The sequence below is a fragment of the Amblyomma mixtum genome, chromosome 6 (genome assembly GCF_055824585.1).
Source record: "Amblyomma mixtum isolate Tamu chromosome 6, ASM5582458v1, whole genome shotgun sequence".
In the NCBI taxonomy this organism is placed as follows: Eukaryota; Metazoa; Arthropoda; class Arachnida; order Ixodida; family Ixodidae; genus Amblyomma; species Amblyomma mixtum.
The window spans coordinates 43,776,981-43,803,218 of NC_143017.1; the positions used below are offsets into that span (position 1 = coordinate 43,776,981).

The window sequence follows — 26,238 nt, forward strand, 5'->3', positions numbered from 1 at the left end:
AGTTCTTGCCTCCGGAACTGCGGCCGTTAGTTTTCCGCTTGAGGAGCGGGTGGGCGGCGGAGCATCGGAGAGCGGGAACGTCGGCCAGGGGACGGCGAGCGGTGAGAGCGGAAACGGTAGCTAGACGAAGACGGATCGGGAGGCGGCTCATGTGACAGAGGCGAGGAGGTCTGGGATAGATCGTAAGTCGGCTCACGCCTATAAACATACGGACGATAGTCGCGACTGCGGCACAAGCGAGCCACGTGGCCAGCGACTCCGCAGGCGTAGCAAATAGGGCGGTTGTCTTGCGTACGCCAGGGGTTGAGAGGCTGCGGCTGTTGTCTTGGGCGGGCAACCGGACGATAAGCGGTTGGTGCACGTCGCTGGGGCTCTAACAGGTGATGGGAAGGCCCGTAGGCAGGCGCAGCAGGCGAAGGCCGCGGTCGCGCCACAGCATCCGCGTAAGTTAATGGAGCCGTGATCAGTGGCTGCTGAGGAGGTGGAGGAGGAGAGGGCAGTACCTCGGCGACCTGCTCCTGTATGACACGCTGGATGTTGGGAGTGAGAGGCGGCGCAGGAGTAGGTAGGCTGGTCGACAAGCACAGCTGGCGGGCGACTTCCTCACGGACGAACTGCTTAATGTGCTGGAGGAGCGACTGATGGTCCAGAGCACCGTCCTGGGGAAGAGTCAAGCTGGAAATATTTGCCTCTTGAAAGCCGGCTCGGCTGGTCGAAAGGCGCTGTTTGCGCAGCTCATCGAAGCTTTGGCAGTGGCCTATCACGTCGGAAACAGATTGGGGATTTTTGGCCACGAGCATCTGGAAGGCGTCATCATCAATTCCTTTCATAATATTTTTTATCTTGTCGGCCTCACTCATGGAAGCGTTGATGCGCTTACAAAGGTCGACGACATCTTCGATGTAACTTGTAAAATTTTCGCCGCTTTGTTGTGCCCGGCTGCGCAAGCGTTGCTCGGCACGGAGCTTACGCACAGCGGGACGGCCAAAGACCTCCGTGAGGCTAGTTTTAAGATCCGCCCAGCTGGAGATGTCCGCCTCGTGGTTGCGGAACCATAGATTGGCAACGTCGCTCAAATAAAATATAACGTTGGTAAGCTTGACGCTGTCGTCCCACTTGTTATAAGCGCTTACGCGTTCATAGGAGGCCAACCAGTCCTCCACATCGGTGTCATCCGTGCCGCTGAAGATCGTAGGGTCGCGCTGACGGACGGCACCAGAACGGATGACAGCAGGGCCAGCAGGCTGGACAGGTTGGGCCGGGGGGTCGGGCACCGTGGTAGAGCCTTGAAGCCTGGGCATCGTGGCGTATCCCGATGGGGAGAGCAGACAGCACCTCCACCAAGTGTAGTGTAGTGTAGTCTTCGAAGGCGCTGCGTCGCGAACGGCTAGCGGTACGCCTCGGTTCAGTCCTGAGGCAGCGATGAGTCCCAGCGGCAGCGATCAGAGCACACGCACGAGCATCGGCGCCGTTGTCTTCGTCCTCTTCTTCCTTACGCCAGCCGCCCAAGGTTCGGGAGCCGAAGGCCTGTCTTACAAAGTACTGGGTTTTGTATTACTTTGTGACATCTTGCGCTTATACATCGCATGAATTATTGTTTACTTGTTCCAAACAGCTAGTATCAAGCCCGCTAGCCAAAGACGTCGGAAAAGGACAGTGGAGCGTGCCACTCGAGCGCTCATGAGAATTGTATGGCCACATGCACGATTCATACCCTCTGATTATAAACACTTCCTTATAACACCCGATCTGCGACTGCTTTCGGGATGATCCCACCGCGGCTTTTATGCGGACGTCATGTCCGTAAAACGTTCGAGCCGCGACTGTTTCCGTGATAATCCCAGTGCGGACTTCATACAGATGTCCCAGGGACGTCCCGTTAGGGATGTGGGACGTGCGTACATTTTTGGGACGTCCTGCGGACGTTTGGTGTTGTCTGGGGGACACTTTTAGTTTTCAAAAAAATCTTTCTTCAGCGTCCTCTGAGCACCCGCTCCTTCCAATAATGTACACTTGACTTAAATGCATGAAGTGAAATGCCAGTATATTTAGGCGGCACACATTACCATTATATTCTTCTATAACGAAGCGGCCTTGAGCCCCATGAACTGAATCACAGGCCAGAACATTTAGAGCGATTCATCTGAACCCTAGATATGATGCCATATTGACCTATTGTGATACAACTTTCCTGGTGCTGTGCTTGTTAATGCAGAAAAAAGCAAGAATGTCAGCATATGCAAGTACTCTGACTTCATTACCCAAAACAGGGAAGCCATGGATATTACTGTTACACAGGACACTCAAACAAAGCGGTTCCAGATAAAGAGCAAACAGCAGAGGGGACATCAGGCAGCTTTGTCTCAGAGAAGAGCCGATTGGCGCAAGGTTTGACGAATGACCATTTACAATTAGGCATACATTCCTGTTTTCCCTTCTAGAGCGAGGAAATACTGGGTCTACTCTACTCTAAAGGTTCATTTTTTTCTTTATTGCCTGGCTTAGACACAAAAATAACAGTGACACACGGGAACATATATACACAGCGTTCGAACAGCCTGTACCCAAGAGGGGCAGGCATTGTCATGTTAAAATTCCTTGAGTACCGTCAAGGGCTCCGGCCTTGACAGCCAGTCGGGAACACATGGTTGTAATTTCACCGTGTCCAGCCATATCTGTGCGCTTTCACGGAAGTACATGCGTGCCGGTCTTGCATCCGAATCGCATTGATAACCGGCCATTCGAGATGCCATATACTGTGGAGGTACATTAACATAACTTGGTCTAATGGGACGTCATCCTGGTTGTCCGTTGTCAAGTATCTAATCCCATGAGTATCGAGTGGCAACTCTTTTTTAAGTGTCCTTTGAAGCACATCCCACAAATACACCCCCTCCCAGCAATGAAGAAACACATGATCTATTGTCTCCGGCTGTTTACAAATGAGACAGTGGGCGCCCCACGGAAGGAACAAGCCCTTTTCCTCCAGAAATGATTTTACAGTCAATGTACCGGTGTGTAACATGAAGAAAAATGTTTTTGTTCCTGCTGAAACTTTCATTTTCTTTACACGTTTCAATACATTACTCCCTTTGCCTCCAGAGTATAAGGCTCTGTACAAGGGCACCGGGAAAACTACATCACAAAGATTCTTGTATAATGTTTTCTTGTCAACTTTACTCAAATACTCCATCGAAAAACGTACCTTAAGGAATTTCACACTTAGAACAATCTCTCTAAAGAATCCAAAAATACGGCCACGCATACATCGGGTGTGAACCACAACATCAGGCAACGCTCGACCTAGCCTTTGTTGGCAAACAGCTCGCAGGAATGGGTCTGTTACATCCCTAAAAAAAAGAAACCGGTTCATGATCTGGCGTACAAATAAATGGCCCAACCCAAGCCCGCCATACTTCACCTGCCTAAACAAATTTGTCCTCCTGCACCTCTCCCAACTGGAGGCCCAAATGAACACGGCAAAAATTCGGTGCAGTTTCTGCACATTAACACGAGAACAACGCAACACTTGCATCACATACCATAACTTGCTTATTTAAAAAAAGTTTAAAAACTGTTGCTCTTGCTAATATTGAAAAGTGGGCGTTTTTCCATTTCTCCGCTTTCTCGCGGGTTTCTTGGATCTGCTGTGTCCAGTATGGCTCGGTATCCTTATAAAACTCTAGGGGCACTCCCAGGTATTTGACAGGCGTTGTAGCCCATGACATATTAGCAAATGTCTCGGGGGTTGACGGCCATTCTCCATGCCAAAACCCCAGGCACTTACCCCAGTTAACTTGGCTTCCTGTGACTTCACTAAAATGCTTCATAGTATCGACTGTCCTCTTTATACTTTCCTCATTTACACAAAAAACCGCGACATCATCTGCGTAGGCCAGTAGTTTAATTTCAGTAGACTGCAGTCGGAAACCATCAATGCCTTTGTTTTGTAGAATGCTTAAACAAAAAGCTTCAATATAAGTACAGAACAAAAGAGGGCTGAGGGGGCAACCTTGGCGCACCGAACGTAGTACGCTGATGGGGGCCCCCAATGGCTTATTGACAATTAATCTTATAGTGCAGTTACGGTACGCCAAGGCCACTCCCTCTCGAATAACTGTACCAACATTAATGTAGTCTAAGATACTAAACAGAATGTTATGTGACACGCAATCTAAAGCCTTTTCCAAGTCCAACTTCAGTAATGCAACACGTTCGCGTGTAGCATCACAGCATTCAAGCACACATCTTGCTTTATGGATGTTCTGAAAAATAGATCGTCCTTTGATCCCACACGTTTGGTGGGGGCCAACTATTTCGGCTATAACTATTTGTAGCCTGCCAGCAAGCACCTTCATAAAAATCTTATAATCAACGTTCGTCAGAGCAATGGGCCTGTATGACGACACCCACTTCAGCTAATCTGGTTGGTCAGTTTTTGGGATAAGCACAGTATGCGACGAACCGAACGATGCTGGCAACGACTTCAGTTCATAGGCCTCATTAAATAAGGCACACAGCAATGGTGATAACTGTTCCTTGAATACTTTGTAGAAAGCTGCACTCAGGCCATCGGGCCCGGGTGATTTTCCCGGATTTTAGTTATTAATTGCCTGCTGCACTTCTTGTTCACTTATTGGCCGCTCAAGGTTAGCTTTTTGCTCAACGTCAATTTTTGGCATCGCCTCAAGAAAGGATTCTTTAAATCGATCCAACTTGACACTGTGGCAAGAAAAGAGCTGTTGGTAGTGTCCAAAGAAACCTTTCGCAGTTATCAGTTTCTGACCCGGGCAGCTTGTCGGAGAGATTGAATTGCCTGTCTGGACGCCATAGTTGGCATTCATCGAAAAAGGAAAAAAAAAGGACACGCGCCCGGGCAGGGGCTCGAACCCTGGACCGTTAGGTTAAAAGCCTAACGCTCTACCGACTGAGCTACCCGGGCAGTTGTTTCCGGAGGGAGTGAATCGCCTGTCTGGACGCCATCGTTGGCTACCATCGGAAAAGGAAAAAAAAAAGAAAACGCGCCCGGGCAGGGGCTCGAACCCTGGACCGTTAGGTTAAAAGCCTAACGCTCTACCGACTGAGCTACCCGGGCAGCTGTTTCGGGAGGGAGTGAATCGTCTGTATGGACGCCATCGTTGGCTACCATCGGAAAAGGGAAAAAAAGAAAACGCGCCCGGGCAGGGCCTCGAACCCTGGACCGTTAGGTTAAAAGCCTAACGCTCTACCGACTGAGCTACCCGGGCAGCTGTTTCGGGAGGGAGTGAATCGCCTGTCTGGACGCCATCGTTGGCTACCATCGGAAAAGGAAAAAAAGAGAAAACGCGCCCGGGCAGGGGCTCGAACCCTGGACCGTTAGGTTAAAAGCCTAACGCTCTACCGACTGAGCTACCCGGGCAGCTGTTTCGGGAGGGAGTGAATCGTCTGCCTGGACGCCATCGTTGGCTACCATTGGAAAAGGAAAAAAAAGGACACGCGCCCGGGCAGGGGCTCGAACCCTGGACCGTTAGGCTAAGAGCCTAACGCTCTACCGACTGAGCTACCCAGGCTTTTTTTTCCTTCTTTGCCGGTAAACAATACATGCGCAGGAATAAAAATCGCTAGCCAAACTTTGGCTGAGGCGACGGATTAAAACATTTTCAGGTCGATCAATTTGTCCATAACTGCCACCCAGTCCTATGGCTGAGGTTGACTGCGGAGAACATCTCTCAGAGAGGCTACACTTTCTATAAAGTTTTCCGTGACTGGTCGCACATTTGCATCGGCGTGCCTAGCCGCAATCCTCGTTTTCCAGATGCTGTGGAGGCCCAGTAGCATAAACATGTCGTATGGAACTTCGTCACTTTCTATAGGTAGGAACCGGATGCCGTAAGGAGTAACAGGTAGGTCTTTTTTTAACGTTCTTTGCAAAATATCCCAGTGGAAAACAGGGTCCCAGCAGTCGATAAACACATGTTCGATGGTCTCGGGTTTTTTGCACAGTGTGCAGTCGACGTTCCATGGTACGAAAATGCCTTTATCGTTTAGCCATGTTTTCACCGGAAGGGTACCAGAGTGTAGTTTAAAGAAAAAGGATTTGACGTTCGGTCTTACCGGCATCTTCTTGACTCGATTTAGCACATCTTTGCCTGGGCCTCCGCAGTAAAAGGATCGGTATAAGGGTACAGGTATAAAGCTATCTAGCAAATCCTTGTACAATTTTTTCCTGGGTACAGAAGTCAGATACTCTGTCGAAAAATGAGAGCTCAAAATGTGAAATGCAACCACAACTTCACGTAAAAACCCAGTTACAGCACGATTCGTGGCTGGGAAACTGGACACAACAAATTCCGGTAACACCCTGCCTAAGCGCACCTGCAACATTGTGCGCAACAGAGGATCGGTTTGATCACGTAGAAACAAAAATCTTGAGACAACTTGTTTCAGAAACAAATTGGAAAGTCCAAGACCACCGCTTTTGACCGGAAGGAACAGATTAGGTCGACTAGTTCGCTGCTAGTTCGAGCTCAAAATAAAAACTTCACTCTATGCAGCTTCTGCACGTTTGCTTGGGTGATGAGCAAGAACTGCAACAAATAGCAAACTCTGACTATTAAAAATACATTACACACACTTGCACGCGCGAAAACAGAAAAGTCCCGTCCTTTCTATCCATCAGATTTTTTTCTTTGCACTCTGCGTTATCTCACCTCACAACTCTGTACTGTTCTTATAGTGCTGTAAGGGTGCCCCCAAATACTTCGCACGGGAGGTCGTCCACTGAATGTTAGCAAACACTGCTGGTGGTGGTGGTGACAACTTTTTAATGAACAAAAGGAGAGTTCGCAGGCCAAAAATGGCCCTTTACATAGGTGGAGTCCTTAGTCCGGGACGCCGCTGAACGAGGCCGCTACCCGCGCCCGTTGGACTATATACCTTTGAGACTCCAGCCCTGAGCAGTTGAGCAGGGCTGCAGGTGTGCTCTCCAAATCACCGTGCCAGAATCCGATGCACTTATCCCAGTTAACTTCGCACTCGGTCTTTTTGCAGTAGCCCCCCGCAACTTTCACAACTTCTTCACCGCTTTTTTGGTCCGCGCAAAAAACAGCAATATCATCAGCGTAAGCAAGCACTTTTACTTGCGCCCACTGAATTGTGAAACCGCAGATCCCATCATTGTGTAACAGCGATAACACAAAAGGCTCAAGATAGATCGCGAACAGCAGAGGCGAGAGCGGGCAGCCCTGACTGAAGAACAGACAGGCACAGGTTCAGTAAGCTGTTTGTTCGCTATAATACGCGTAACACAGTTTTCGTGCGCCATCTGTACACCTTGTAATATCACCAAGTCGCTTAATATGGGGCGACACATGATTCAATGGAAATGCCTTTCGCCTTTAAATAGGTGTAAATAGGTCAAAAGCGATAAATGTACCTTTGAGGTAAAATCCTAATAGAGTAAAAAAATTGTCTACAGACATGCCAGCTGAATTTTTCCAGCTTAAAGGCATTTACATTGGATCATGCGTCGCGTCCATATTAAGCGACTTTTTTTTAGCCAGCATTCACCAGGCTTTCAGCACTTTTTTTTTAACTCGGACGAGTTCGTCAAAGTGTACCGATATGATGATGTTTTCATATTTTTAGACAAGCAGTGCCCTTTACACTACTGCGCTATTGTTAACAGGATTTTAGATGCTTTTAGAAAGCATGGGAAGGGACTAACATTCACTTACGAGACATCGGATAACGACAAACTTCAGTTTTCAGATATCCGGGTGAAGTTGGGCAGAGATCATGTTTATTGGATGCTTCTGAACCCTTCAGAAACACCTCTTGCCTTACGACTCCACTCATTCGAAGGTGATAAAGAGAGGCATAGTTAGCTTGTGTCTGGATTCCGCGTTTGAGAAATGGTGCGTCCATGAAATTCAGTCTAGCTTTGAGAACCAATTGGCAAGAATTTTGTCAGCAGGCTACCTCTTGTCGGTCGTGACTTTTGTTGCAGAAGCTAGCCTGAAAAAAGTGAAGGAACGCACAGCGTACCTTAAGAGAAAAGGGAGGGACAGAAACCTGCGGCCGGAAGTTGCCCCCTACCTACACAAAGTGTCGCATAACATGAAGAAGGTTGCGAAAATGTATGAGGTGCCGCTCGTTTTTTCGGCTTCGGTGAAGGTTTCAAAGGTGTGCCCTCGGATTTCCGTCCTTGTCTGCAGTAAGTAAACATAGAGTCATCCCGCAGCACTGAAATAACCCGCCCTATTGGAAGACTGGTTTTCGCAGGCTTACATCTTGTGCCTGTGCTGCTGTCCCTCGTGCGCCAGGTTGCAAGGTTCGCTCCAACGTCCGAGAGTGAACGATGCATATCAGAGGGAGTGGACGTTCTTTCAAGATGTAAGCCTGCGAAAACCAGTCTTCCAATAGGGCGGGTTATTTCAGTGCTGCGGGATGACTCTTTATGTTTACTTACTGCAGACAAGGACGGTGGTTTCGTTGTTTTAACGAAAGAGATGATTGGTAAAAATGCTTTGGAGGCTGTGAATTCAGTTTTTGAGAAACTTCCCCGTAATTCCTTACGCAGCTTGAAAGCAAAGGGGAAGAAACTATGTGAAAAACTGGAATTAACTAGACTCGTTTCAAGTATAGACAAGAGTGAATGCAATAGTCTGAAATTTATGTTTACGGCTAAGACCCACAAGCCTGGTTGACCCCTAAGGGTTATCGTATCTGAGTCGGGAACATGGCAAAAGTCAATTGCTGAATTTCTTAAAGGCAAGCTCAACCTACTGAGCATCGATGATCCGTTTTTGGTGAAGGATTCCCAACAGATTATAACTTTTCTGGAAAATCACAAAGACAGTCGGTCCATGGCGTGCTCGTTTGATATAAAGGATCTATATTATTCCTTGCCACATCAGGAGTTGCTTCAATGCGTGGCTGATTGCATTGATCAGTTTGGAAGTGTAGCATTCCAAAATGAAACGGGAATGTGCGTGAGCAATTTTCTGGAAATGTTGTCCTTCTATTTGGCTGCCACGTGCGTCACTTGGAATGATGTGGTTTATCGGCAGAAGAAAGGAGTTGGCATCGGGTCGTGTATCGCGCCAGTTCTAAGTAACATTTTCCTTGCCCAATGTGACAGAAAGTTGGCTATCCTGTTGCGAGATCAAAACAAAGTTGATGGCGTTAAAGTGTTCCGGTTTGTGGATGACTTTTTAGTGGTCTTTAATCACCTGGACGGTATTTACGACTCTGCTGTGCAAGAGCTACGTGCTGTTTTTAGTAAAACCCTTAACCCACTAATAATCACATATAAAGAAATGAACGAAGGCACGATACGCTTCCTCGATATCAAGCTGTCACTGGCGCCTGATGGGACATTTTGGATGTACCAGCCTAGAGGTAACAAAGGTTTGGTTTGGTTTATGGGGTTTAACGTCCCAAAGCGACTAAGGCTATGAGAGACGCCGTAGTGGAGGGCTCCGGAAATTTCGACCACCTGGGGTTCTTTAATGTGCACTGACATCGCACAGTACACGGGCCTCTAGAATTTCTCGTCCAAAGAAATTCCAGCCGCCGCGGCCGGGATCGAACCCGCGTCTTTCGGGACAGCAGCCGAGCACCGTAACCGCTGAGCCACCGCGGCGGCTAACAAAGGTTTGCTTCCGTTCAGCTCTGCACATTCGAAATTAGTGAAGAGGGCAATCGTGAGGTTATGTTTTCAAAATGCGTTGAAGAAATTTTGCCCGGAATTAGTCAAAGAAAGTTTTGAGCAACAGGTGGTGAGGCTAAGGGAAGCAGGTTATCCGGATCAGGTTTTAGTGTCGGTGGCAAAAAGCATGCTCAAGAAATTTGGCAAAAAGGGTACGGTGCCTAGCAAGGAGGCAGAAAAACAAAAGGAACAAACGGTGGTGATTCCGTACATTCATGGGGTGTCCCATAATCTTAAAAGAATTGGTTCGAAGGTAAAAACTAGGGTCGTTTTTTCAGCCCCGGACAAATTGGAAAACTTATGCAAAATAGTAACGTACCCAGAAATAAAAGCTAAGGGGTGTAAAAAGAAACACCAAGTCCCCATGGTCGCATGCGCAGAAGGAGTGGTATACAGGTTGCCGCTTACATGTGGCAAAGCATATGTAGGCCAAACGGGGCGATGTTTGAACGAGCGGCTCCGTGAACATCGGAAGAACATGGAACGGAAAGGCGATGGGAATTTGGTGGTTCATTGTCAAGAGTATAAATGTGTACCTTCCTATAACGAGACGAAGACAGTAAGCAGGAACCGTGACCAAACGGCGCGTGAAATAATTGAAGCCATGAGCATAGCGGACAGTGAGGATGCATGCGTGAGTAGCACGTCCCTTTCACTACTATCAAAGGAAAGGGCATTTTTGCAAAAGGGAAGGTAGGACTGGACATGTGACGAGACAGTTTGTCGATTTTTTATCATCCGGGTGTTACCATCTTCCATTTTTTATAGGCTGCTGGTGTGCATAAAGAGCAGTGTTTCCCGAATAAAAATTCAGTTGTAAGTCCAGCGCTATGTGTGTGTGTCTCTATCTTTCAGTCCGTGTCTTTTAAGCGCAGGTATATTTCAATGACTAGTTTTATATTTATAAACCTTCTCCAAATAAGAGGAGTTGCGCGACATGTCCACTGTTTTGCTAGCTAAACTTGCCATTGAAACCTCGTAAGCATCAAAACCCCCGTGCATTCTGCTATCACCATCATCATAGATGTCAGTTCGCGGTCAGACCAATCCAATCCATCAGTACGGCTCCGTAGCGCTGCTGTTGATATGTCGCGTAGTGTTGTCGCGCAGATCTTTATAGCTCTGTTATTATAAAATGTGGCTTTGTTCGGTCTGTGGACGAAAGTTGTATGTAACTGAAGCAATTCAAAAGATACGGGAAGCGCCTGAAGCTCTTCTGGAACACCGGAATCCCGTACTGCGTCGACCTTGGTGTAAAGGAGGCTTAGCGCACATGTGATTGCCTACGAAGGTATGTATCCAGTACACTTCTTGGAACTTTGCTTCTAGGACAATGCAGCATGCTCATATAACATTCGTTCACAGGACAATGGGAGCAGTAAGCGCGAGGAGATGGCTTCCCCAAGTGTCTGCTGTTCTCACACTTTCGGGAGCCTACATCACACAGCTGCGGGAGCCCTCAATTCGCGCGACTAATTCCCACTCCTCTTCAAAGTTGCGGGACGGAGTGTTTTCGCATCTTGTTAATTTTTAAGGCATCGCTATGTTCACTGTGCCTATCTAAAGAGTGACAACGCGCGAAAGGCAGACCATAGGAAGCACGTGAGGTCGCAGTGGTTCGCAACGGAAGCTTTGCGGCTTTCTGTGCACAGTCGCGTACAGTGCTGCGCAGGTTAGTGCCCTAAGGCCAAAGAAAATAAATAAAGAACAGATACATTGTCAAATATGGTGTGGAAAAGTGAGAGCTGTTATTCCCTTATACTTATTGAGGTGTTTGTTAAAGTGCATTGTCTGTTATACTTGCAGCATTAAGCACTTCTATTAGTTGGTTCCAATGTTTTTACTTGGGCTACTGCATTGTGCCATTTGTTTCACATGACTGATGTTTGCCGCGTTCTTTTTTATTTCAGAAATCCTGTGGGTGGGAAGATTACGGATGTATGTCCCAAGCTTGCCACATTTGAAGAGTCACATTTAAGAAATTTTCTGAATGTAACCTATTGCTCTGCTGATGTATCATCAACCACAATAAAATATGCGTGCTATGCATCAAATTGTTTTGGTTTTATTGCATTGCGCGGAGTGAAAAAAAGCACGCATGCACCATATATGCGAATATTCGAGAAAGATCGGCCAATGGACGTACTCAACTGGACGTCCGTCGGCGGGCGAACCCTATACCTTTGGCCACCTTTCGGACGGCCGACGGACGTCTACCGGCTGTTTGCGGATGTTCAGCGGACGTACAGAACATCCGAAATAGACCTCTGTCGGCCGTCCGAAGGATATCGGTGGTTGCTTGGGCTCATAACCCATGTGCAGCTTTGAGACATTAAACCTACAATAACATATCCTAAAATAGAACATGACACCATATACCATAGAATACTATACCGTACCCTACTATACGAACCATATTAAAGCATACCATCTATACCTTACCTTACTCTACTAAAGCATAGCACAGCAACGCTCTGCGAATGACTGTAAAGCCACAAAGGTTCTCAGAGCCGGAAGTGGAATAAAACGGGTGTAATACCTGAACATAGTCCTAGCGATGAACGGTTTTTACGCGGGGAGAATACGCAAGGCTGATGGACCTTCGGACTTTTTGTATCAGGAGTCATCGATGCTCCTTTCTGGGCGAGTGCTTGTAAAAACACATTTTTGTCTTCCAATGAGTGCAGCCTCTGGCACGTTTAGCCATTTCTGGCTTAGCGTTTGCGTACTGGATTTTGCCTCGTCGCAGGACTCCACTGTGGCTCGTGCAGCTGTCCGTCCTCGTCGTGACGCTAACGGTGGTCGCTGTCCTGGCCCTGGTGTTCACGCTCCATTACGGCGAGGCTGGCAGCCAGGAAAACGATGATGCCGTCCGCTACTCGGATGTTCGCGAAGACGGCAGTGTCGGCGGCAGAAACAGTACAACTAGTGGCCGTGGTACCGAATTTACAAGCCGAAATCACCATGACCTCTTTGGGTCCAGGACAGCCGATCGACTGAAGCAAGCAGACGGGTCATCTGCATCCACCTCACTGCGGTTCTGAAGAAGGCAGAGCCTTCGCCTTCGGAACCGCGCACACTACCTTTCGGGCTTCCTTCCGGACCTAGTTGTGTGGTGGGACGAAGAAGGCTCCGGACTTGTACGACCGGGATATTTTTCATTTTCTGTGCTCGGCCTTGTCTCAAAAGATGATGATGGCTGCCAGCGTGGTGATTCTGCTGTTGCACTTCGAGACAAGCCAGCGCATGGTGTGAAAAGAGATGCGAATGACATTTTGTCTGGATGTGACCGGGATGTAGGACAAATGCGCGAATATATTAGCGTGGATCGCAGGCGCTGAAAGGATGGCGCCGGTCAATAAATGAGACCTCAGCTTTATCCCTGACAGTTCAATTGACGCTCCCTTGAACTGAATCACGACGTGTCGAAAGTTAGGCTTTACGGAACACAGGAGAGTACACAGGTAGGTCATATGAACTGTTTTTCACTGATGTGCGTGCAGGTGAAGTTTCTACAAAACAGCAAGGCGTGGCTCGCATCTGACTCGGTGTCTCGACGGGCGTATGGCGTCAGCGTGGCATTGATATCCTAGTGCTTTTGTGAGTATAAAAATAATTTTTAAGTGCCCTATGTAGCAGAAAGTGTGCTAGGAAGGAAGGAAGGAAGGAAAAAACTTTATTTTGGGCCAACACTTGACGAGCGCTTGTTCCGCCAAGGCCGGCTGATCATTTGCCGAGTCCGAGTGAAGCCGAGCACTGCATGATGCAGGGGTAGGATTAGGGAAATAGGAGAGGTAATGGCAGTGTTATGTGAGTTAGAATCTGTTTTTTGTCTCCCTTGGTTCTATGGACAGTTGGTAAAGTGAGCTGTGTCACGCCATTCGCAGTTGTACAGCATTAGTGGAATGAAGAGAGTGTTAGCTTGAACTTTGCGAGTGACGTATGCTTATCCGTGTTCAGTGACGGCTCAGGTTGTGGTAAAATTGTGCGATTTTCCGCGGTGTTCTTGTAGTATTCAGGTATTTCCTCTGTATGTTGCGGCTTCTTTCACTGATGTTGCATTTGACCAAGGTATCGAAGGCTCCCGGATATTGGTTTCGCGGGCCCGTTGATGAACCAGCTCATTTCCCTCGATCCCGGTATGACCAGGTATCCAACGCAGGGTTATTATAAAGTTTGGATTGCTGTTATAGGATTCTACGAGAATTTCATGTAGGTGGGTTTCCAGTTGTCTGTGTTGTATACTGCATAAGGCTTCGCTGCGGTCGGTGTAGACGTTAATATTAGTGGACTGGTGTTTAGTGAGTAACGATGCTTCCTGTATTGCATATATGAGCTATGAAATGAGGGCCCCTGTAGGTCTAATGCGGGTAGCCCATGTGATCCCCGGTGGGACAAATGTGTGGTTTTCAAAGCGGGCCCCAGTCAACCACAATGGGTTGCCCTCAAACGCCCCAATAGGTCCCATTTGGGACCTATGCAGGTAGACCATATGGGCCACCCACATTCGGCCTGGATTGCCAGATGTGTTCAGCAGACAAGGGACTGGTAAGAGCCAAGCAGCATAGGGGATGTCTTTTAGGAGAGGGGGGATATATAAAAGCATAAGAAAAAACAACCAGATGCCGCCGGTGGTATCCCAACCCACGCCTTCCGAATTTCCCTTGATAAAAACAAAATTAAATAAAGGCTTCTCGATGCTTCTTGGTTTCGATGGCTGTTGGGTTCCGTCATTTATGTCGTAACGAAAGACTCTGTCCATTCCCTTGTCTGCTGAATGTGTTCATCGAGGGCCTCGAATCTGGCAGTCTTGATGTCGTAGGCTGATAAGAAGGTTCTCGTACAGCTTCACCATCACCGTTCAACCACGTTCCTACGTGGCACTCGTGGCAGTACAGGACGTGCTACGCCCACCGCCATGGACGAGGGTGGCGCTGGTGAACACACTCAAGGCTCGCTTACACTGCACATATATACCCCTGAAAGCACCTTATTGGACAGCCGTCGCCGTGGCTCAGCTGGTAGAGCACCGGACGTGAATTTCGGAGCTCGCTGGTTCGGATCCTACCGGCAGCGTGCGAAAGTTTTATGCGAAGCATATTACTCGCACAACCGAGCTCTTCCTTGCTGCGCCGCGCACGGCCGCGTAGCTACCACTTGACCTTCATCGGCGCACCACGTGATATGACGTTATTTATTCACAAAGGAAAATTGGGTCACTGACCAAGTCAAAAAATGAAAAATGACGTTTCGGGTCCCATAGGGGGTCCTTGTTCACAATGGCCGTTGTCAACGGCCAACACGCTAAACAAGAATCAGGGCACGCTACATCATATCTACGTGAAAAGTTTGCTGAAGATTCTGAAGCGTATATAACCATCCCTTCTTCTGTGACAGCCTTATTGTGAACAAGGACCCCGTATGGGACCCGAAACGTCATTTTTCATTTTTTGACTTGGTCAGTGACCCAATTTTCCTTTGTGAATAAATAATGCTTCACCCTGACCAGACGGTGTTCCGTCGAACCTTGGACTATGTGATATGACGTCACAACAGCTGTGAAAGCTGGGGCCTCGTGCGCTCGCTTGCGGACGCGCAGCCTCCGCCGGCGGCCTAACTCCCGCTTTTATCGCTAGGAGATACTGACGTCACGCAAAAGGCGACGCACTCGTTGAGTCAGTTGAGCGAGATGTCGGCCAGGGAGAGGGCGGCTCGTCAGACCGCAAAACTATGCTTCGCATCCTAGGCTTAACCATAAGCTAAGCCAGGCCATTTTTTTCTTCTGCTTTCATTGATGATAAAAACTACAAAAAAAAAAATAGACATCCCCTATGCTGCTTGGTTTCGATTACTGTTGGGTTCCGTCATTTATTGTCTTATTGTTGGTAGCCCACCGAGCTCCCCCATCGGTCCTATTTTGGTGTTATGTAGACAGCCCCTGAGGATGAACGTTAGGTTTTTATCTTAGTTAGCCCCTAAAAATCGGCATGGTACCAATGCGGGTTCTAAAGGGGGCAAGCCTAATTGGGGCCTACCCACATGGTCCTCACAGCCGATATGTATGCTTTAGGGCCAGACCCAGCTCCAAACGCCCCCATTGTACCCTCAAGGCATAATATCATATACTATTTTTTTTTCAATGCCAGTCTGACCTAAGCAACCCACCGAAATTTTCTTTGTAAGCACGGGGCAAATGGGCTACGTGGGCTGCCCGCTATGAGCCTGAGTTTCGCCTCACTTTACTGAAAGTAGCCCATGTTTGTGTTCCGATCTACAGCCTCATTTCGAGAGCTGCATTAAGATTATAAGTTAGCACCTGGTTTTTAAGTCTGCCTTTATCCGGCCGAGTAAAATTTCTCAACATGTCATAATGACAGCGTCGGAGCACCCTTGCTCATTTGTCTGTCTTGGTAACGGCTGCCGCCGGTCGGTCGGCTGCCCGCACGTGCCATGAAGAGTGGATGTGGTGGCCCCGCTGAAGAGCAGCTCGAAGGCTGTGCAGTTTGCACCCTGGACTGTTTTCTTCCCCTGCTCGGTGAGGAACGAGACTCTTCAGCCAAGCGGGTTCTCGCCACTACTCGGCCGGCCATCGGCAGCCACAGTAGTTACGTGAAGTGGTTGAAGAGCACGGTGATGACCCCGGCCGCCGTTCGGAGGCTGCGCGCACAACCGCGTAGACACCCAAGTACTCCGGCAGTTTGGGGGAGCGGGAGAGGAGAGCTTGCGGTCACCATAGCCCTTTGTGGGACAGTCGGACGCATACGTCCCGCATAGTGCTCCACTCTAAAGGGCTCGTACGAAGCAGAAGGAAACCTGAATTATTCTTGTGATGTGCTGCCACCTATTAAGAGGTTTCAGTACTTCTTTTAAATATAGTTTCAGCAGCCTCCACTAGATGAGACAGTGAGTCCAGAACTTGAAACTTCGTTCTTTTTTTCTGATCCATTGGAAGTTTTCGACTATATGCGACCCGACAGAAAAGAAAATCAACATGCCTGGTAAGTAATTCCTTTTTTCTGCATTCAGAGAAACAACCCTGGATTAAAATCAGCTCTTGTTTCTGAGATTTGAGCTGACATATAATGAGATAAATGCAAATTTTCAATACCATGCTGAAAAAAGTTGCACATTTTGCTAAGCCTAATGGCAGAATTTTGAGCGGTAATTTTCGAATTATTTGATCTAGTACTTGTCGTTGCTTTCTAAAGCAGGGAAGCGATTTCTATCACAAGAAGAAGCTCTCGAGCTCTATTTTAGCATACCGGACGATCCGGACTCCAATGATTCGGATGGTGAAAGCACAGACGAGAATGTCATTCCCGAGCTTGCGCCTCCAAGTACTGATGAGGATGCCAGTGCAGATGAAATGGCTGCGTCAACGAGCAGACAGGCAAAACGCAAGGCAACCTATACAAAAAAGAAAACAAAGAGGCGGAAAAGATCGCTAGACCTGTGCGACAACGTCGTGGAAAATGAGGAAGAAACGCCGGGCACATGGGGTTGTGACGAGCCAGACCATGTTCTGCAAATCCCAAAAACATGGAATCCTGAGATGTCACAAAAGTTGCCATCCAAACCGATTGAATCTTTTTCACTCTACTTCTACGACGAAGTAATGCAGCTCCTTGTAGAGGAAAGAAACCGCTTTGCAGAACAGAAAAACCGGCGAAAATGGAAAACGATCACGTTAGATGAGCTTCGGGCTTTCTTCGGCATTCTGATTCTCATGAGCGTAAACCCGAGACATCAGCTGTACCTTTACTGGAGCAGCGATAACTTTTTCAATGCACCAGAAATCTCAAAAGTCATGTCGTTCAAGCGATTCCAATCCATCATGAATTGCCTGCATTTGAGTGACAACACGAAAGAAAAAAAAAGAGGCGAAGATGGATATGACCGGCTGGCAAGAGTACGCCCTTTCATCGATGCTCTGAACAAACGTTTTCAGAAAGAGTACACGCCATCGGCTCATCAAGCTATAGGTGAGAGTATGATCCTATTCAAAGGAAGATCATCTCTGAAACAATACATGTCAATGAAGCCCATCAAACGCGGCTGCAAGGTGTGGTGCCGGGCCGATTCAGAAACCGGCTACCTGATTGCGTTTCAGGTGTATGAAGGAAAAAATGCGAAGCGTCCTGCCAACCAAGCACTTGGAGAGTACGTCGTATTGTCTCTGGCAGAAGGCGTTGAGCCTGGCACGCAACTCTACTTTGACAATTTCTTCACTTCCACTCGCCTCATGGAGGTCCTTGCACAGAAAGGAATTCTTGCTGTTGGTACAGTCCGGACAAACAGGAAGGATCTGCCTGAGGAATTGAAAATGGACAACAAACTCCAGAAAGGAGAATATATCTGGCGATCAAAAGGAAGCATTGTTGCGTATCAGTGGCGTGACACTAAAAATGTGCATGCTTTATCTAATTTTCACCACCCAAAGGACACAGAAGAAGTTGTCCGCAAGCTTGCAAATGGGTCTTCGGTTTCTGTCCAGTGTCCAAAGGCTATATCCGACTACAACACTTGGATGGGAGGAGTCGACAAATTCGACCAAAAGCGCAATGCATACCGAGCTGACAGGAGGTCCAAAAAGTCCTGGTACAGAATATTTTATTTCTTGCTCGATGCAGCCATCGTCAACGCGTTCATTCAAGTAAATGCTGTGAATCCAATGACCTACTTATAGTTTCGATTGGTTCTTGGACGGGAACTCATCAATGGCCAGACATTCAGAACCACCGGCAGGAGGAAGCCGTTCAGAATGAACAAGGAGGGTAGAAAAAATGGTCACAAAATGGTCGGCGTATCGGATGAAGTTCGGTTCATGGGAAGAGAGCACAACCCTGTGAAAGTGGAAAATAGGCGCAGATGCCGTTGGTGTTCCACGAGGGGGAAAGAAGCGCGAACAAGTTTCTTGTGCAAGGCATGCTCAGTCCCGCTTTGTGTGACCTGTTTTGGACCATTCCATGAAGTGGTTGGTCAGAACTAACCTAGTGTGGCACCCGTGTAGGTCAATGGGATATATACGTCCAACATTTCATTTTCCCATTTAGTGTCAATGGGACAAATGCGTCCCACATTTTTTCTTTAACTATACATAATAAAATTGTGAAATTTGTTCAGAATCATTTCTGTACACCTCATTTTCAAGTGTAATAAAATTTTTTTTATAATTCTTGCAAAAAATATATGTTGTCCCACAAAGGGATAGTCACTTGGCGGTCGAACTGTCCGGGTGTCGATGGAGACGGCCAGGCAGCGTGGCTGATCGAATGCGACCACGGCGCGTAGCGGGGACGGGGCTCCTGGATTTCCGTGTGCCTGCAAGCACCGGGCTGGAAGTCCAGTACGGGATCATGACTAAGAAGTCGCGACCACTCTCTGCTAAAAAGATTCTTCTCTGTCGTTGTTGTTGTTATCCTCAAGAAGATAATGGCGCGTACCCACCGCGGGAGATTGGCTAAGACACAAGCGGCCACTAACAGGTGCTCAAAATAATTAAAAGAAAAGGAATGCAGATTTGGTGATTTAAATTTACAACAAATTGAACACTGTGAGATTGGTGGCTGAAAATGGGAATGGGGCTAAACGTACAGTGCTTAGGGAGTTTTGGTTACTGATGAATTTTGAACATGATTAGCCAGAAGATGGAATGCAGAAAGATATCTTAAGATGGCAGCTGTTTCGTGTCTAAAGGGAAACTTTGAAGGGCGTACATCACATTCCTGCACATATACTTAGACCGAGTTTTCTTAAAGGGCGTTCTAGCAGGCGTGTCCTTAAAGAGGAGAAGCGGTGGCAGGTCAACAAGCAATGATCTATCTTTTCGGTTTCAGCGCAGTGTGGCACAATTGCGAGACCACCAAACCAGGCCTATGTAGGTTGAAGTTTAATTGAGATAAGCTACAACTTAGAAGCGTGAAAACTAGAGCTTGCGTGATCTCCATTTTTTACTGTGCCATTAAAAGAGAAGATGCTGGAAGACGGGCAAAGAGGTGAAGTCCTCCTAGGCTGGAAATTCCGTGTCGCGTGCTGCCGCGTGCCTTCTGGGTTTTTGTTTCCTTCTTTTGTATTCGGTTTCTTTCCTTTAGGCAAATAAAGATGTAATAACAACATACGCAGTCTCGGGGTCAGGAAGACTAGATAGTGAAAAGAGATCGCAAAATTTGGCACCACAAATAAATTTGCCCATAACAGATGAATCAAGAATGGAGGTGCAGGTAGCGGACGGGCAGCAAAAAGGACGGCGATATTTTGTTAATTTCGTGTTAAACACGAAAAGCGTGCAGCGACGATGCTAGCTATATGTAGCAAGTTCGAAAACAAGCTGCGTTTCTTGACTGTAGAAACACTAGCAACATACACTGCAGTACACGCTGAGCATTAAGGTGGGGTGAGACTTGGGTCAAAAAATTCAGTTTTGAGATTTTTCAACCATCTGATAGAGAATTTCTTTATCTTTCAGAAAATATATAACACTTGTGTATTCGCGGTTTCAAAAATATTTTTTTTGTTCTTTTTCTTCGACACGTTTACAGGAAAAGTGGGTGGCTTTGGTTTATCTCGGCGCAGTCTCTTCGTTTCCGATACGTGCAGAAGGTCAATGCTCTGGAGGTTTCGGTTTCGGTTTTGAATTTATTCTTGTGAGTAGTACATTTTTAAGCCACTAGGGCTCCTCCTGTTGCTCTTCTGTTTATGGCTGTGCGCTAAGCTTTGACGCTGTCCTCTTGTGCTGTCGATGTACTAACAACTATTTTGGGTGAGGTGTCCTAAACCCATCTTTGTCAGTCTCAAAACGGTTGAGACAGCTGTCGATGATCCAATGCATACTATAATGATAGAAATGTAGCACGAGTAAGAGTGCTGAAACATTTGGGAGCCACCCCTGGACCTCTGTGTGCGTCAACGCTATAGTAGGATCAGTGTTGTAGGCGTTACCGAAAAAAAAGTAACTAAATACGTTACACGTTACGCTAAGAAAAAAAGAATGCGTTACCGCCATGCGTTACCTACAAAAAAAGGTAACGCGTTACCTTTTCCGTTACCGAAAAACAGTATCGCACGTTACTTTGCCGTTACTCCGTGGCCATAAATTTTAATCAGTGCGTCTTCGCTGTAAATGTAACCTATAACTTGTCTTCACTGCAAGGCTTGTTTTCCAACCAAAAAATCTCAAACCCTGACGACACGCTCATATCCTTCAAGCGAATGGAAACTCCGGATGGTCGCACTCTGCTTGCAACAGAATCTAGGCTGGAAAAGGAGGGAGGCCGTCCTTAATCACAGTGCTGTGAGAAGTGGGTTGTTCCTTGTTCTGGCTAGGGGAGAACGGACGGGGGGTTTATGACTATGACGGGAGAAAATTGGAGCGACAGTGTTGTTCAGCAGAAAATTTTTTGAAAGTTTAGTATGAGGTAGCTTACTACTGCCAGCACAGGAATTAACAAAGGCCCATTTCCTTTTTTCCTCTACTTCGGTGCTACAGCCGGTTCACTGAAATCGCCTTTTCTGTACTGTACCATTGTACTCTTTCGAAGGCTCTCTTGGGGTCATCTTGAAGTAAAGTGGCGACATTCCTGAGTTTACTCAGAAGAGGGAACTGCTTCCACAAAGAACGCGAGAGTGTCGCCTGGGAACGTGACCTTTTGTCTGGAAAACAAGCTTACGGAGAAACTGACTTACAGATTTCTGCAAATGGTCCATTGGTGGCTCGGCAAGCGTCCACTCTTTAGATAGTTGTGTGTGTGAGTGGTTTGGGGGTGAAGACAAGTGTGTGAATGCGTGTTCGTGCTTTTTTTTTTAGTTGAGTGCGTCGTCATGGGCCGGTGTTTTCTGGCATGCATGCGAGCCGTAACAAGGGTCGTCGAGAACACCCGTAGGTTTTGTTTATTTGCAACATCATTTTCGGGGTTTTTTTGTTTCTGAAAAAGAGGCGGAGGGGGACAATTGAAATAAAAAGTAAAATAGTAACGTGGCACCTCACGTTACCAAAAAATGTTAACGTAAGTACGTTACCCGTTACAGTTCCAAAATGGTAACGAGTACGTTACTAAGTTACCGAAAAAACTAACGCGTTATCGGTAACGCCGTTACTTGTAACGCGTTACCGACAACACTGAGTAGGATAAAACTTATAAAAACAGCAGTTGCTAACCCTTGGGCCGTGGTCCGCGGTGTCTTGTATTACTCCGCTGGCCAGTCGGAACTATAAACGAAACCAATTTTTTAATTTTTGACTATATCGAACAATCGACGTATCAAAATTCTAGTTTTAATTTTTTTCTTGTGTTAAGCTTCTTGTTTACGTAACAGGAAACGTTTAAGCAGCGGACTACTTCTTTGTCGTGGAGAAATTCTGTGCGTGGAGGTTGAATGTGGGCGGAGTTTCACTGCAGACTTAAGTTGTATCCGACTATAGCATCTATAGACACGCGGAGGGTAAAAAAAAAAATGATTTCAAGCTGAGATCTCAAGCGAAACAGGAAAGAAAGGACCGAAGAAACAAAGAGAAAGGGTATGGCGATGCTGCCACTGCAAAAGACTACAGCCCAGGGAATTTTTGAAGAATAAAAATGTTTTCAAAAACTTTACCGGCATTTTTCTCAAAACAACATTTTTGGAAGTTTGTGTACCTTTTTCTCGGTAACTATAGGGCATAAGCAAACAACATTTCTCTGATTTGTTAATCAGTGGCAGTTACATAACTGGATCTAGAATCAATAGCCTAGGTGCATTTTTTTTTTATAGCATGAAAAATTCCTGTTATAAGTGGCAATTTTCATGCAACGGCAAAAGCAAAAAACGTAACAAACCTAGTTTTTGTTGTAGGAACACAATTCTAGTTCCACCTGTGTGAAGCATTTGTTGCTACCTTTGTACAAAATTGGAACACTCTGTGGATAGTAGATCTTAAAGAAAAGGTACAAACGTCATCATCATCATCATCATCAGCCTGACTACGCCCACTGCAGGGCAAAGGCCTCTCCCATGTCTCTCCAATTAACCCTAACGCGCGTTAATGATATCCTAGTTGAAATTAAGAGGGAGAAGTGGGCTTGGGCAGGGCATGTAATGCGAAGGCAAAATAACCGCTGGTCCTTAAGGGTAACGGAGTGGATTCCAAGAGAAGGCAAACGTAGCAGGGGGCGGCAGAAAATTAGGTGGGCGGATGAGATTAAGAAATTTGCGGGAATATGGCGGCCGCCGTTGGCAAAGGACAGGGTACAAACGTATAAAAAAGTAAAAAACAAAAATAAAAATACTGATTCAAAATTTAAAACAAATTTTTAACTCTAATGCAAGCTGCGTCTATCTTTAATATTCCTTTCAAATTTAATGACCATAGCTTTTATTACTACTGCTGTACAGCCAAATTTTGAAACTCGATTTCAAAGTCTCACCCCACCTTAGTGTCCCATTGCTCTTGTTTATTAAGTGTTAGGCCACCAGCTGCCGGTCCAAAACTATTCAAAACACACCTTTTTTTACAGTTCGCAAGATGTTTACTACTGAAGCGAAAGTGTTGAGTTCAGCCTTTTTTATTTTTAAATCCATAAAATAGTTCAAAGGACTGTTAATTTTTTTGCATCTTTTATTTTTTTTACTTTGAAACCTATAAATTTTTTTTGATACCGACGCTATTTTTATAGTTCCAAATTATAGTGTTTTGTTTCTGTGACATTCAGGCAATTTTACCATTCTGCTTTTGCTCTTATCTGCTTATAAGTGCTGATCTTCCTTTTAATGTCAATAAAGCCGAAAATCATTGGACGACTCACGTTGCCTGCTTCGATATCTGGATCACGGCCGCTCAATAGAGAGAGCGCACTGGGTGCGGCCCGTCGCGTCGCCCGAAAGAGCCGTATTGCGCCTAGTTCTCACCGCCACCGCTGCGGCGCCACCGCTCCGGGACGGGTCCGGGCGGAGAGCTGTGCGCAGCGGCCGAGGCAGTGCTTTCGTTTAGGCGTCCGCGCGGTAGGCGCTTTATAATTTTAGCCTTTCTGAGCTGCGTTTCACACATTATGGTGATGCCACGTGCCAGTTTGCTATTGATAGCGTGATAGCGGCATGTTGCCATCACTGCGCTTTTCAAATCGCACGTGCGTTTACACCGAGAATCGAGGCAGAAGTGCGCTTCGCCGAGCGGTCATCCATTCGGTTACGGGCGTTTCAAGCACTGTAATAACTTATTGCATATTACAATCTTCAACTCGGGACAAGGTTTCGGCCACTTATTCAACATGCACTTTTTGTAAACTTACATTTGTGATCGCAACGTTCAGTATTATAGTTCAGCCTGTTGCTGCGTTTTCGCTGGAAATAGTTTCAAGTGGGCACCACCACGTAAATATAATGCTGACACAAACTGTCGCAAAAGAAAGAACACAAGAAAGCCAGTTTAACTAGACGCCAGCAGGCTTAGCCAATGCTTTTTGTTTTATTTTGAAGTCACGTGATGCACCTAAGGAATTCAGGCCTACTTTAAAAGCGAAGAACTTTCCTCGAGAGAGGTTTATGGGCTAGTATGATTTTTTCCACCGTAAGATTAATGTTTCCTGCCCAATTGGTCAGCAGTGGTCGCATTAGCTTGTTTAGAAATACTTTGCAGAGGTCCTTGGTGTGACTGCGGTCTTCCCTCTCGCAAATCAACAGCGGGCATCGCTCAAAATAGGGAAGAAGGGCTGAAACCAACATGTTGCATAGCTTGCTGCTTCTTCTGACCTCTGCGCACTTCATCACTTTGCTAACAAAGGTGCATGTTAGCTTGCACAAGGCAACTATTTCCATTTTCGGATACTTCAGGCGTCCATCGTCAAGATTCTTGATAAATCCATAAATTGCTTCAGTTGGCTTTGTTTCCTGCAGCAGGGTTTCGCAAGAATCACAAGGCACCTGAAAACGAGAACAAACGGTTAGGAAAGGGACGGGGACTGACACAAAATAAAATTAATGACACTGCAAAGTAAGCACTCGAATATACTTAAACTGTGGTTATATATAAAATAATGAAAATAAGTGTAGGCACTGAAAACAACAGCCAAAATAAAAAATATTTCATGCAATTTCGTAAAAATATTCATACCTTCTCTTCACATGCACGTGCAAGGTAACCAGCCAAGTATGCAATCGGTGCTAACTCTATGTCAGCTGCTGGTTCACACCACACATGAATGAAACCAAGCTCATTAGAAAGCTCCCTCGCAGCAGACGTGATGACAGCCGGCAAGGTACGACTTTCGCAACCATGAGTGCCAAGTTTTACAGCTGCCTTTGCCTCAGAGTTGATAGGTGCATTTGCGGACTTTGATGCTTGCAAGGTGCCAACCTGCACAAAGCATGCGGAAATGTGAATCGTCTCCGTTTATTTTATTTTTTTCGGAAATGGTACCTTCAATATTTTCTCTGATGTGAAAACTGCAGCCCTTGGGTCAACTCTGTCGTTCCCGCCATTGAATTGCCTTAGGGTGCTGAAAAGCGATTCCACAGGATCGCTGTTGAGGGCCTGCGTTAGGACGTATCGGAAGCTGAAAACAAAAGATTCGATTAAATGCAATGCACTAGTGTAAGACACACAGAAGACATCGCTGTAAAGATACTTACTTGATGTGATCAAGGAGGTACTCAATTAGTGCCACTGTTGATCTGGTTGTCAAGATTGTTGCTTCGTACGTTTCCTTGGTTAGCCTTTGCTTCGACGTGTCTCCTTGGGCCTGAATGTCTTCGACATAGCAAAGAAAGTCCAGCTCTAACCAAGAAAGTCGCTCGTCGTCTGACAGATAGAATGGCTCCTCTTGGTGTCTCCACGGCTTCACTGATGCGATGTTGTGCAAGGCATACCATTTTGATATCATTCTCATAAAAGTGATCGTGGCGGAACTATCTTGAAATGCACAAGCTTCAGGATGGCACTGCGGGTTGTCCTGGAGGAACTGAAGGGTAGCTATCGTAGGCGGGGAGAATATATCTGTTGCCCTGCGCACCTTCATTTTTTCCAGGTTGTTTGGCTCAACATGAGCCCGTGTGAGGAATTTAACAGGTTTAACTAGAAGTTGGGATTGAATTTCAAAAACCTTCTTCAAGTAAAATCCACCTCGAATGGCCTGCCCCTCATCTACCAATTCTCTTTCGAGGAAGTTCGTGCGGAGATTTTTAATCAGGTGGTTTGGGTCAAACGCCAAAAAAAGGGGGTCACTTTCATTGAAAGGGTGAGGCACCGCGTGTACAAGTGCATCTTCCTCTGAAAGGCTCTTGAACAGGGCAACATTGGTTTGGTGGTTGTCCGTAACAATTCTTGAGACGCGAAAGCCAACCTCTTCAACTGACTGCATGACTTCCATGGTCATTGAATGAAGCTTGTCATTCTTGAGACAGCGGGTGAAAAAATAACCTACTGGTATGATGTAAGGCGTTGACAAGCCTCTCAAAACAAAACACAACAGACGGTTTGCCACCTGAGGGATTGTTGTTGAGAGCTCTGCAGAGCCCATGTCTACGAGGCCGAAAACTTTGTCGACTTGCCGGTCATATATAACTTTTTGCGCTATAGC

At 46.6% G+C, this 26,238-nt stretch overlaps 2 protein-coding genes and 5 non-coding genes across 7 annotated transcripts in view; 1 reads left to right on the forward strand and 6 right to left on the reverse strand.

Moving 5' to 3' along the window:
* The window catches only part of LOC149338872 (uncharacterized), a 143,733-nt gene extending 130,998 nt beyond the window's left edge, over positions 1 to 12,735 (forward strand). Inside the window, exon 4 of the mRNA XM_089550822.1 lies at positions 12,441 to 12,735. Within this exon, the coding sequence (XP_089406948.1) occupies positions 12,441 to 12,735 (295 nt within the window). The remainder of the gene's footprint in view (positions 1 to 12,440) is intronic.
* Positions 148 to 1,336, reverse strand: LOC149338876 (uncharacterized). The gene is made up of 2 exons (XM_089549997.1): positions 296 to 1,336; positions 148 to 170 (listed from the first exon to the last, which is right to left on the reverse strand). The coding sequence occupies exons 1-2, from the start codon at positions 1,299 to 1,301 to the stop codon at positions 148 to 150; spliced, it is 1,029 nt and encodes a 342-aa protein (XP_089406123.1). The 5' UTR covers positions 1,302 to 1,336.
* On the reverse strand, positions 4,870 to 4,942 carry TRNAK-UUU (transfer RNA lysine (anticodon UUU)). The gene has a single exon. It is a non-coding gene; the product is annotated as a tRNA-Lys (tRNA).
* TRNAK-UUU (transfer RNA lysine (anticodon UUU)) lies at positions 5,023 to 5,095 on the reverse strand. The gene has a single exon. It is a non-coding gene; the product is annotated as a tRNA-Lys (tRNA).
* TRNAK-UUU (transfer RNA lysine (anticodon UUU)) lies at positions 5,174 to 5,246 on the reverse strand. Its single transcript has one exon. It is a non-coding gene; the product is annotated as a tRNA-Lys (tRNA).
* On the reverse strand, positions 5,326 to 5,398 carry TRNAK-UUU (transfer RNA lysine (anticodon UUU)). Its single transcript has one exon. It is a non-coding gene; the product is annotated as a tRNA-Lys (tRNA).
* On the reverse strand, positions 5,477 to 5,549 carry TRNAK-CUU (transfer RNA lysine (anticodon CUU)). The gene has a single exon. It is a non-coding gene; the product is annotated as a tRNA-Lys (tRNA).
* Positions 12,736 to 26,238: the final 13,503 nt, after the last annotated feature.

Coding starts and splice junctions, on each gene's coding strand:
- LOC149338876 (XM_089549997.1), bottom strand. CDS start 1,301: ATGCCCAGGCTTCAAGGCTCTACCACGGTGCCCGACCCCCCGGCCCAA. Junction 171..295: donor GCAGCCTCTCAACCCCTGGC/GTACGCAAGACA, acceptor GATCTATCCCAG/ACCTCCTCGCCTCTGTCACA.